Here is a 12,973-nt window from a genome sequence, read left to right on the forward strand (position 1 = left end):
GGTCATTGTCCCACTGTACTCATCCCTCATTAGACCTATTATAGAATACAACGCCCCATTTGGTATGTACCTCTCAAGACATCTGCAACAACTGGAAAGGCCTCAGAAATACCTCACTAAAAGAATCACAGGCCTAAAGCAGATGCCCTACGCTGACCGCCTTAAAAAACTCCAGCTATACTCTGTCGCATATCGTCTAATCAGAGGCGATCTCTGCTTAACTTACAAGGCCATGTCAAACCCAGAGCTGTTGGACATGCTACACTTAAAGAAATCCCAATCCCTCAGAGCTACACGCTCCAGGGATCTAAACCTTGTCATCACAATAAACAAAACATGCTGGAGGGATAGGTTCCTGACCCAGAGACTCCCCAGACTCTGGAATAGATTGCCCATACATGTCAAGCAGAGTGCCTTTTTGGACCTCTTCAAGAGGAACCTTGACGATTGGATGGGAGAAAGAAAATTCACCCCAGGGATCACGTCAGTCACCCTGCTAGACAGGGGTCCAGGAAAGTAAATAATGTGGGAAGAAATAGCCAGGGAATTGTTATGGCTAGGCTTGTATAGGCCCTAGGGCTGATAGCCTAGTACCAACCTATGAACCTATGAACCTATGAAGTACATGAAGTCTGAAACTCAAACATCTGTCATTATTTAATGACTTCAGTTCTCAATTATTTGCAAGAAAACAACACATTTTATGAGAAGCAGACAAAAAATGTGAGACAAAAATATGAAAATTATGTGAAATTTTGAACAGAACAGCTGAGCGGTATATTTCCAAGACAAGCATTTAGCACACTAATCTGCTAATTTCTGAGACTGATGCTGACTTCTGTTCTTTAAGTGAGCATATTAGGAATACCTAACAAATATGTATGCACTATAGAGCTCGTGGCCAGCTGTGGTAGCAGACAAGCTTGGTGATATCTAAAGGTATGGTGATGGGTTACTTTGGAACTAGGTGAAGAAGCACTAGGTTGTCATGTAATGTGGAAGAATCCATTATGGTGGCTGGTGAAATGTGGGTGGTACTGGTTATTGTTGTGTAGTGTCACTGTTACCTTAGGAGGAATGAGTAATTAGGAAAATTCAGTGAGTGAAGTCTCCAATATATACAAATGTAAAGAGGCATAGTCCTCCCATCATATCTGGCATTTTAGTTGTTTTGATTTCTTTCAAAGGGTCATATTTTACTCATGTTTAGTTTGGCAGTTTGCTGTCTTTATTACTTCCCTGCAGCATTGCTGGAGTTAAAAAATAGGTTCCTATTTTTAGTTTTATTATTTTTTTTGTTGTTACAAGAACTCATAACCCTGGTTTGCTGTTTGAAGTCTGCTGGTGAGCGGGTGCGCACACACACACACACACACACACACACACACACACACACACACACACACACACACACACACACACGCATGCATATATAGAATATGTATTTTTTTTTATAGCTCTCTGTCAATACACACACATACACACACACACAAATATATATATTTATAGAAACAGATACAGTCAATGTTAAATGGCTGTGAAAATGCTATTTTTGTTGTAAAAATGCTGTATTGCATTGAACATGTTGTGTTATTTGAGATGCTATGTATGCACCATAAACTATGGTAATGCAAGCAGCAGAGAGAATGCTGATTTGGGGCAACTAAAAAGACAGCTTATAGAAAAAGCTTCAGTTAGTACAGCAGAGACATCTGCCCCTCAGTGTAGAGGGATTATATGACTAGAAGTAGGGATATTTTGAAGTTGCTGTATAGTCTTATTGCACTGATGGAATGAAGGACATTGAGAATTTATGTGCATGTCTGGAAAGTCAAAAGACTGCACCATGTTTTGGGTTTAGAATTCCAATGATACATAGGCCTATTATTGATATCTTATTTGAGTGGTTAGCCATGGATCTTGTAAGACCAATAGTAAAGTCTAGTAACTGCTACCCATACATTTTGGAGGTTATTTGCCATGCTATGAAGTTTCCTGATGCTGTACCACTGTGAAGAGTCAATGCTAAGGCAATAGGCAAAGATATAGTGCTACTTTTCTTCTGAGTATATGAACTCAAATGTATACCAGGAAATCCTATTTATGTCCACAGCAAGGCAACAACTTTGCAAGTGTTAAACAGTTAAGAACTGTGGTGCTCTACTCTCAAACTGTTGGATTAGTAGAACATGCAAATAAAACTTTGAAGTCTGTGCTGAAGAAAACAGAACAAGATGGTAATAACTGGGATCAATTACATCCCTGCCTGCTGTTTGCAGATATCCTAAGCCTCAGTAGGATTTACACCATCTGAGTTAGTGTATGGGAGACATCCACAAGTTTTGTTGGTCATAATACAGGAGACTTGGGAGGAAAAGAACATCCCATTTAAAAGTGTAATAACACTTTACAAACTTGCAAGATAGGCTATAAACTGTTAGGTCAATAGCTAAGGAACATATACAAAGGGCATATGCAATGCAATAAACAAACCAAGCCGGAATCCACCTCGAAACAGCAACTTTAATGGAGAGAACAGGTGCAATTCAATGAAAATAAAGATCTGATCTGATCTGATGATGCCCTTCACTGGGTGAAAGCGCTAAGTCTGTGTCGAATTTTATTTCATTTTATTTTCATTGAATTGCACCTGTTCTCTCCATTAAAGTTGCTGTTTCGAGGTGGATTCCGGCTTGGTTTATTTATTTTCCATTGTGTGTCTTACCTTTTGCAATGCAATAAACAGTCTGTAATAATGCCAGACCTGGGGAATTTAAAACAAGTGACAAATGTTAATCATAGGATCATAGGAAGTTACTAGGCTAACGGCCCTAGGGCCCTTACAAGCCAGCCAAGTTCAACTCGTGTTCCCAAGGGTGTCTGATTCAAGCTGACACTAACATCATCGCCTATTTGCCCCTGTCCAAGAAGGACACAGGTGGAAACCCTGGGGTGAATTTCCAGTTACCCATCCAATCATCCAAATTGCTCTTAATTAGGGCCAACAAGGGGTTTTGTTTAACATGAATAGGGAGCTTGTTCCAAAGGTGGGGCAACATCTATGAGACAAATCTGTCTCTCCAGCAAGTTCTGTTGATGTCACATACAAGGTTAAGGTCCTTTGAGTGAGTGACCAGTGTGCCATTTGACTTGCGAATGTGCAGCATTTCCATTAAAACTGGGTCAGAGATTGCTTGATATGCAAATCACAAGTCACCTCTGAACAGTCTGTAGAACACAGAGAAAAGTGACAATTATATCAGTCTGTCCACATAAGACATATCTTGAAGACCCTGCATTATCTTTGTAAGGAACCTTTGTGGTCTCTCCAATTTCTGTAGGTGTTTGGAAAGGAACATACCAAAGGCAGCATTGTATTCTATTATTGGCCTGATTAGGGAAGAGTACAGGGGGGTTATAACTTCTTTTTTTCCTGGAGGCAATGCCCTTACTTATGAGATGAGCAATAATAAATACCTTTCTTACCACTGTGGAGACATAGTGATCAAAGTTAAAGTTGCTGTCAACCTGTGTGCCCAGATCTCTCACCACTGACTGCGTGCTTAGGGTATTGCTATTGATGTGGTAGTTTGCAGAAACATCACCCTTGCCAAAGGGGATGATAATGCATTTTTTTGCATTATGTTTAAGATCATGACTTTGGCACCAGTCAATAGTCTGTGAAAGACCTTCTTTCAGGATGTTGATATCACTAGAGGTTTCAATGATCACTCCCAGTTTGCAGTCATCAGCAAACTCTGTCAGCCACAGTCCTTTAGTTTTAGCCTGTACTTTGGAGAAGTAGATTCCAAACAGTAGGGGTCCCAGAACTGATCCTTGTGGAATACCACTGATTAGAGGTCTGCTGGAGGTAGTGGAGCCCCTATTTTGAGAGTATGAGTTCTATCAGTGAGCTAGTTTACAACCCACCTGACAATATATAAGGATTGATGCCCAGCTGTGTGAGTTTATCAATGATGCCTGAGTTGGGGATTGTGTCATAGGCCTTGGTTAAGTCTAGCTAGGCCATATGCACAGATCTGCCCTCATCTAGGGCTTTGAAGACTGTTTCGAAGAAATCCACCAAGTTTAACAGGCATGATCTCCCCTTGACAAAACCATACTGGGTAGGGTTGAGCATTTGGAGATTTCCTGTATCTTTGTTAATCAGGTCCATGATGATTCGTTCCATGGCCTTGCAGGTAAGGCTAGTCAAGCTAATGGGTCTATAGTTCCCCTGAGTCTATGGATGCACTCCCTTTGTAGAAATGGATGACTGTAGCTGTTTTCCATTCTACTGGAATGAAGCCAACACTTTGACTGTGATGAAATGTTTGCATAATTGTGATGCTAATACCTGTTTTAACTCATGTAGAACACAGCATGGGATGTTATCTGGTCCCACAGAGGCAGTGTTTTTTGCCTTGAAGAGAGCATTTAATACCTGCTCCTCAGAGGTACTAGGCGGTTAATATATAATAATGCCAGAACTGGAGAATTTAAAACAAGTGACAAAGTGTTAATGTATAATAATGTCAGACTCAAGGAATTTAAAACAGGTGACAAACTGTTAGTTTTATTCCTCTCTGCCGAGAAGACATTCCTTACAAGACGGCAAGGACCCTTTGAGGTGATACAGGAAGTGAATGAGGTGAGCTACATAATAAGGCAAAATGGAAGATCAGAGAAGATATGTCACATACATGTGTTAAAAGCATGGAGGGACGATGAAGTTCCTCCAGTCAGCCTGGGAGCTCAGATAGAAGACAAGTTTGGTACCAGGAATTTTATGATTCTTGTTCAGGTAGACAAAACTTTGTCTAAGTTCCAGAAACAAGAAGTAAAAGAGTTCTTATTGAGAAATTATTTTTTTTTTCCCTCTGTGCTATGGATGAACAAATTTAATTCAGCACCATACTGACACTATGCCAGTAAGGAAGGAAAGCCTAAAACCATATAGGGTATTATAGTCCCATAAAAAGCAACAATCAAGAAAGTGAGAAACATACTTAAAACTGGTGTTATTGAGGAATCCTGAAGTTGGTACTTTTCCGCTAATGGGGCAACAGTCCTGCAGTGAAATATAGACCGAAAAGTTAGCATGTAATTTCACTTTATGGTACATTACACTATGTAAGGGATGCATGGGGAGTCTATATACTGGAGGTAGTCTGCAATTTGGTACAGAAGTAACAAACGGAGCCTATTGGATGTAACTATCAACCTCCGCGCAAGAAGTCGGGACAAAGTCAAAGTAACGGGAGACAAAGTTCCAACATCACGGACAGATTTTAATTGCTTTCTACCTCGTATAAACGTAAAAAAAATCATAGAAAAACAGCTTTTGATGTAGCATGTATTTTCTAAAGGATGTGACATCCGAAATTCAAATGTTTGTCATTATTTAAATGCATCACAAATGATCTGCCAAACAACCACACATTTTTTTAAACTGAACACCAGCAATATGACTTAAAAATCTGGACATTCTGCAAAAATCTGGGCAGGTGCAAGGTAACAAATGGCAATATACAAAGTCAAGCTGGTAATTCTATTATTTTGTTTATTCATTGAAATGCACCTTAAAAAAGTGAACTATGTCTTTTAGATGCTGCTGCAACCACTTTGGCAAACTACATTTTCAGCACCCGCAATCTACATAGGGGAAATTACCTCCTCAAAGAGAACAGTCACCAGTGGATTCCCCCAGGATTCTGTCATGACACCTTTCCTGTATGGCTTTTACTTCTCTGAGGTAAAGGCTGATACCAAGGGGCTCTGGGTGAGTAAGTGTACACCATTAAAGGGAAAGTCCCGAAAAAAAAAAACTTTACTGTGTTTTTTTTTTTTTAATGTCCTTTTGTTTACAGTATGTAATTTGAAGCATGAATAAGCAAAATAAGTAGTAATTGGCACTCTTACTGAATCATCTTTGTTGCTGCTTAGTTGTTTGTTTAATCTAGTAGATCTGTTGAGGGAGGATGTTTGCTGTTAGGTTGTTCTGTTCCCCTTTTTGGAAGTCACAAGTTTTTTTTAAACAAGAAGGAGCAAGGTATTTAAGCTACTATACATTGTCTCACCAATGTTCTGGCTAATAAAATGTCTCTAGTCATTAAGGCACTTTAGGTATATCATTGAAAGATTTCTATTTAAAGGGGCTTTACTGAAGTTCTGATGTTAACTATTAAGCACTTGTCTGAAATGTAAAAGGTGGAAGAAATGAAGAGGAAGGTGTAGAGAAGGTTATAGATGGAAAAGTCAGCATGTACTTCCCTTACTTTTCCATCTATATTTCGCGGCGGCATGACTGTGGCCCCCTTAACAGAAAAGTACCCTGAAGTCCCCCGACACTTGATTGCCCAGCAGGGCAAGGCTCATTATTCACCCCTCACCAACCAAGCGACTAAGCAGCTCACCCTACTATTCAGGCATGACCAAAGGGCAATTTCATGTATACTCTCCAGTCCAGCTGGTGAACCTGGGTATCCTGAGACAATGTTACAACTGCCTCATGTACACAGACACCCCTCTCCTCCTACCACAAAACATTAACATATGCAAGAGATGCAATTATATAGCTAAACTGGAGGCTAAGCTCTCTCCACCCAAGACTGGAACAGGCAGTCATGAGGAGAAGGTTAACACTTGCACCACACCTCCAGCCTCACATAGACATACTAAACGATTACTAGCAAAAAAATACACATAAATACATGAAATCATACTCGGAGGCTCTAAATATAAACTTGCAAAAGCATTAGAGACCTCCAAAGCAGATACCCAAAAAACCTGCACCTCCCGTCACAAACCAGACAACACATAAAACACAAAATCAGTGTGCCACACAATCACAGCCCTTAAGGCGAAATAACATACCTAACACACTAGTAATAGGCAACTCTGTAGTCAGGCACACTGACGTCCCACTCACTAGACTGGACAAGGAGAAGGTTAGTGTTAGCTGCCTGTCAGGAGCCAGAATCCGCCACATAACACAAGCATTCAGGTCACTCCAGAACAAGTACAAATATGACTTTGTCATTGTTCATGTTGGTGTGAATGACCTGAGAAGTACTTCCCTGGACTACATGAAGAGAGACATGGAAGAGCTCTCTGATCATGTAGCCCAGGCGGGTATGACCCTGACCCTGAGTGGCATCCTACCCTCACCAGGAATGATACCGCAGTATAAAAAAATGATCAATTTTAGCAATTGGCTAAGCTTCTGGTGTCATTCAAAGGAGATCCAGTGTCTGTCTGCCTGGGACGACATGCTCGACAAGCCTAGTTGCTTTGCAAGAGACGGCTTGCAACTGTTACCCCTAGGCTTTCGAATACTGGCCATGGCTCTTGCTGCCCCCATAGTGCCTTTTTTAGGCAAGGCTCAAAAGTCAAACCCACTTCCGTAAAAAGCACAAATAAAAAAAATGAGGGTTATGCTACTCAACGCCAGGAGTTTAAATCTCAAAATGCACGCGCTCAAAACACTCCTCAGTATGAAGAACATCGACATCTGTGCAGTAACTGAAACCTGGTTCAAGGCTCAACAGAGCACCGCAGCACTACTGCGCTACAACTCATACCACACATTTCGGCCACAGAACATGGACCGAAACACAAAAGGAGGGGATGTATCCATATTTATCAAGGATACCTACACCTGCAGGTTAGTGGCGCAGCATGATACCTCTGAGATCATCCATGTGCAACTAACATTGGGCAAATCTGCAATGCAAATTGTGGCCTGCTACAGATCACCCTCTATGACCCAGGACCACCACTCTGCCTTTCTGGAGACACTGGAAAACATGAAGGTCCTACCGAACACCCTGATATTGGGTGATTTCAATTACCCTACCATTAACTGGGAAAACTACTCAAGTACAAACTCCCAGGTCCAGTGCTTCCTGGAATTTATCAACTCAAATGCCCTGGATCAGCTGGTAAACTCCCCTACCAGAGGTGAAAACATATTGGACCTGGTCATCACCAACATGGGCGACAGGTGTTCCGCACCGGAGGTCAACCCATCACTGATTAGATCAGACCATAAACTAATCACTCTGGATGTCCACATCACACCATCACCCCCAACCAAGGAAACCACAGTGAAAAACTTTTCTATAGCAAACTTTGCCTTACTTAAGACAGAGGTGGTAAGTTTCACAGCCCCTACGCTAAAGGATAACAGTATCCAAGATGCAGGAACCTTTACAAATGCACTCTATGAGCACCTACAAGGATGCATGGATCGTGCCATCCCTAGCAAAACCAAGACTCACTCCCCTAAGAGAAGGAAACCAGTCTGGTGGACCCCTGCCATAAACAGGCTATACAATAGAAGGAGGAAAGTAGTTCAGGAAAAAAAGCAAATCCCAAGAAGGAAAGACATCCCTGATCAGTATCAGTAAGAAACTAAAGTCCCTCATAAAATCTTCCAAGGCTAACTTTTAAAGAAAAATAGCCAAGGATTCAAAAGATAACCACAAAGCCTTCTTTAGCTATGTCAAGAATCTAAGTGGCAACTTGCAGATATGCTCTGAGCTAGTGCAAAATAGCACAAAATACACTGAACCTACTGATATTGCCAACATCCTGGCAGATAGATTCAGTGCAAACTTCACCCCCCCCCCCTCACCCCCAAAAGGGCCCACAACAATACAGGACAAGTGTAGTGTCCCAGAAATCACAGATGCACAGGTGAAAACAGCCCTTTCAAAAGCACAGTGTCAATCGGGCCAGATGGTGTCCCAGGCTGCGTCTTGCACGAACTACAGAATGAGCTAACCCCCCACCTAAACAAACTGTTCAACCTCAGCCTCTCCACAGGCTATGTGCCCATAGAATGGTGCACAGCAACAGTTATTCCGTTCCACACAGGAGGGGCCACAACTGACCCTGGTAACTATCATCCCCTAAGCCTGACTAGCCTGGTCTGCAAGGCTGTGGAACGCATCATCATGGAACTCATTAACAAAGACATTGGGAACCTCCAAACACTTGACCCGACCCAGTTAGGCTTTGTTAAGGGCAGATCATGCCTACTAAACCTGGTTGACTTCTTTGAGACAGTCACCAAGGCCATAAATGAGGGGAAGGTGGTTCATGCAGCCTACCTTGACCTCGTCAAGGCTTTTGGCATCATTCCCCACTCGGGAATTATAGAAAAACTCACCAGCATGAACATAAACCCCTATGTCATGAGATGGGTTGCCAACTGGCTTACAGACAAAACTCACACGGTAAGAATAGCGGGCTCCAGGTCCGACTCTAAACCAGTCACAAGTGGTGTCCCACAAGTCTCGGTCCTGGGACCCCTACTGTTCTGCATATACTTCTTAGAAGTACAGGCAAACACAGGAGGACTATGGCTAACCATGTTCCCCGATGACTGCAAACTGGGAGCCATAATTGACTCTCTGGCTGACACGGACATTCTCCAAAAGGGCCTTACTGAGACGGACACCTGGTGTCAAAGTCATGGTCTCAAGCTAAATGCCAAAAAATGCATAGTCATCCCATTTGGGAAAAACAAAACACCCATGAATTACCACATAGGTGGCAGCTCCCTTAATACAGAAGAGGTAATAAGAGATCTGGGGACCCAAGTAGATAGTAATCTCTCCTTTGACAATCATATTGCCAAAGTAGTTAGGAAATCCTTCTATGTATCCCATCTAATTACTAAAGGTTTCGCATCTAGAAATAAAGAGGTTATAGTGCCCCTCTACTTGTCACTCATCAGACCCATCATAGAGTACAATGCCCCATTTGGGATGTACCTCACAAGACTCTTCCAACAGCTGGAAAGACCACAAAAGTACCTCACCAAGAGGATTACAGGCCTCAAACATATGTCCTATGCAGCCCGACTGGAAAACCTCCGGCTGTACTCAGTGGCATATCGCTTACTCAGAGGTGATCTCTGCCTGATTTACAAAGCCATGTCCAAATCAGAATTGATGGACATGCTCCACCTAAAGAAATCCAAGTCACTGCGAGCCACTTGCTCTAGTGAGCTAAACCTCTCCACAACAATAAATAGAACATGCTGGAGGGACAGATTCCTGTCACAGAGACTACCCATGCTTTGGAACAAAATTCCTAACTACATTAGGCAGAGCCCCTCACTAACACTCTTCAAGAGAAACCTTGATGAGTGGATGGGTAACAGAAAATACACCCCTGGGATCACTTCATTGGCTCTTCTTGACAGAGGCTTAGTTAATTAGTGAATGGGGCGGCGAAAGCTGACACACTCTGGCTAGGCTTATAAATGCCCTCGGGCAGATAGCCTAGTACCTACCTATGAACCTATAAGTCAATATAACAGTCTAGTCTGTCTGTGAAATTATGCATGTGTGTGTGTGTGTGTGTGTGTGTGTGTGTGTGTGTGTGTGTGTGTGTGTGTGTGTGTGTCTGTATATGTGTGTTTGTGTGTGTGTGTGTGTGTGTGTGTGTGTGTGTGTGTGTGTGTGTGTGTGTGTGTGTGTGTGTGTGTGTGTGTGTTAGATATACCTCTCAACATCTAAGGGCAAGAAATCTGGACAAAGCTAGGGACAGATTCTAAATATTACTCTTATAAACTAAAAGGTTGCTAGAATAAAAGGTTTTGTGTTAGCATACATTTTCTGAAGGATATGAAGTCTGAATCTCAAATTTGTGCCATTATATAGTGACTTCAGTCCTCAGTGATTTGTCAGAAATCACAAATTTTATGAGGAACAGACCAAAATATGAAGCAAAATCTGCACATTCTGCAAAAAATCTAGACAGTTGAGAGATATGGTGTGAGTGTTTCTGTGGGGTATGTGTCCCTGTAGTTTTGAATGTACTATAACACAGCTGTGAACTAAAATTGTAAGTGAAATAGGAAGTAAAATGACATTTGGACTAGAATGCACATTTCCCTTGAATACAGATGTTTGTCTGATTTTCTTGTGCTGCTTTTCTGTGACAGTGTATTAAGTTAGACACAGTACCAGCTGTAGTGCTCCATTCCTTTGTCACAGAGGAACTCTTACTAATTTAATGCACTGTAATAATTCCAGCAGGTCTCTAACTAGGTAGACAATCAGGTAACATAATTATTGTGTGTCTATAGAAAGGTGCTTGTGCTTAAGCTTGAATTTGAGTGCATGTGCAGAAGAAAGAAAACTAATATTACATTTGCAGTAATCAGCTAAAAGAAACAGATCCTCTTTCAAATACTAAAGACACTAACCATTCATTTGGCATTTGTTTTCTAACATTTATATTGTTTCGCTATAAGGTATACAAACTAATCAGTCCTTAAATCAACCTATTAAAAAAAAACTAAAGTGGTTAGAAATGTTTCTATAAGTTGCTCAGCATTTGGAAAAACATGTACCTATATTCACTATTTTGAGAGTCACTATGAATATAAAATATCATCTGGTTTACTCTCATAAAGGAAAAAAAAAATCTATCAAGTTCTTACACTTAAGTATAGTATTCAAAAAAGGTTAAAACGATTCCAGAATTTACGTTCTCTGAAGTTGACTTCTTGCTGAATGTTATAGTTGGCACAGATTTATAGCTTAACAATACAGTTCCACAGCAGTACTAGGTCACATTTCAAATTTTCTAATTACTCAAGACTTCTGTATAGAGGGACCTGATTTTTTTTGTTAGAATTTTCTGATTCTGAAGTCATCACCAGCACACTGCAGCCTTGTTATTCACACCATGCATAATTTGGATTTAGTTAGGCCATATCATGCTATACAGGGAAGCTCTCTGCTGTGGTACAGCTGTCAGTCCAAGGCAACAAGAAGAATAACCTGGTCAGAGTCTTGCCCAGCAAACGTAGAGCCCCTCGCTTTTCAGCAGCAGCGACAGCAGCCGCAGTAGTAGTAGGAGCAGCAGGACGTGCAGCAGTGGCCATTTGTTGACATGGAATTGAATGCCAAGGAAACTTTATGTAAAAAAAAAATAGAAATCTTTCAGTGTGGCTAAGCAGCAGATTTGTTACAGAGCTTCCTTCTCCTTATACATATAAACAGTACAGCTGTGCTAAGCAGCAGGGGTGTTGCTGAGATCAGTATACAGAGAGCTATTTTAGACATCACTAAAATAGAAAACGTAGCTAACCTTTCTAACTGGTGTTTGCCAAGAGGCAGGTTCAGATACCATCTACTGGCCTTATTTGCTAGTGTTTGTTTGTTAGCATTAACTGTTGCATTATACTTGTATCAGGTGCACATTCCCCACTTCTCTCATCTGTTTTTATGTGCACTGATGGTTGGACAGGGGTTTTTAGGAGATTATTCTTAAGATAAGCACTTTTTTTATAAATGATGGGTAAGGCATATTACTATTTATTAATCTTCAGCCATGACACTGCATACCTGCAACATTATACTATACAGTTGTTTTGAATGATGGGTGATTAGTTATTTATCACTGCAGGCAAGTTTTTTTGTTGTTGTTGTTCTTTTGGCTTTTCCCTGTTAGGGGTCGCCACAGCAGAACTTCGGTCCACTAATGACTGGCAGTAGATTTTTACGGTGCTGAGGTGCCAACTCAATGCTCAACCTTCAACAAAGGCACGCCCATCCACGCATGTCTTTCGAACGCCACTTGACCGCGGGGAGGACATGCAGACTCCACACAGAAGGTGCTCCTGCTGAGAATCGAACGGGAGAACCTCTTGCTGTGAGGCAACAATGCTACCGCTGCACCACCGCGGCTTGTAGGCAAGTTTTTTGATTTATTATATTCATTTTATTCACTCTTGCTTTCATCCTTTTCATAATGGGAAAGAAGCCTAAGCAGTGTGTCAGGGCAACCAATAACACAAGACATAGAAGTAATGCTGGATAAGAAGCCAGTTATTCCCCAGAAACACACACACACACACACACACACACACACACACACACACACACACACACACACACACACACACACACACACACACACGCCACACACACACACACACACACACACA

General features: G+C 41.5%; 1 protein-coding gene across 1 annotated transcript in view; it reads right to left on the reverse strand.

Annotated features, from left to right (window-relative positions):
- Positions 1 to 12,051, reverse strand: part of SMCO1 (single-pass membrane protein with coiled-coil domains 1) — a 236,974-nt gene extending 224,923 nt beyond the window's left edge. The window contains exon 1 of the mRNA XM_044070908.1: positions 11,805 to 12,051. Within this exon, the coding sequence (XP_043926843.1) occupies positions 11,805 to 11,908 (104 nt within the window). The 5' untranslated portion in view covers positions 11,909 to 12,051. The remainder of the gene's footprint in view (positions 1 to 11,804) is intronic.
- Between the last annotated feature and the right edge of the window lie 922 nt (positions 12,052 to 12,973).

Source organism: Protopterus annectens, chromosome 4.part1 (assembly GCF_019279795.1).
Source record: "Protopterus annectens isolate FY-2018-M chromosome 4.part1, PAN1.0, whole genome shotgun sequence".
Classification (NCBI taxonomy): domain Eukaryota; kingdom Metazoa; phylum Chordata; order Ceratodontiformes; family Protopteridae; genus Protopterus; species Protopterus annectens.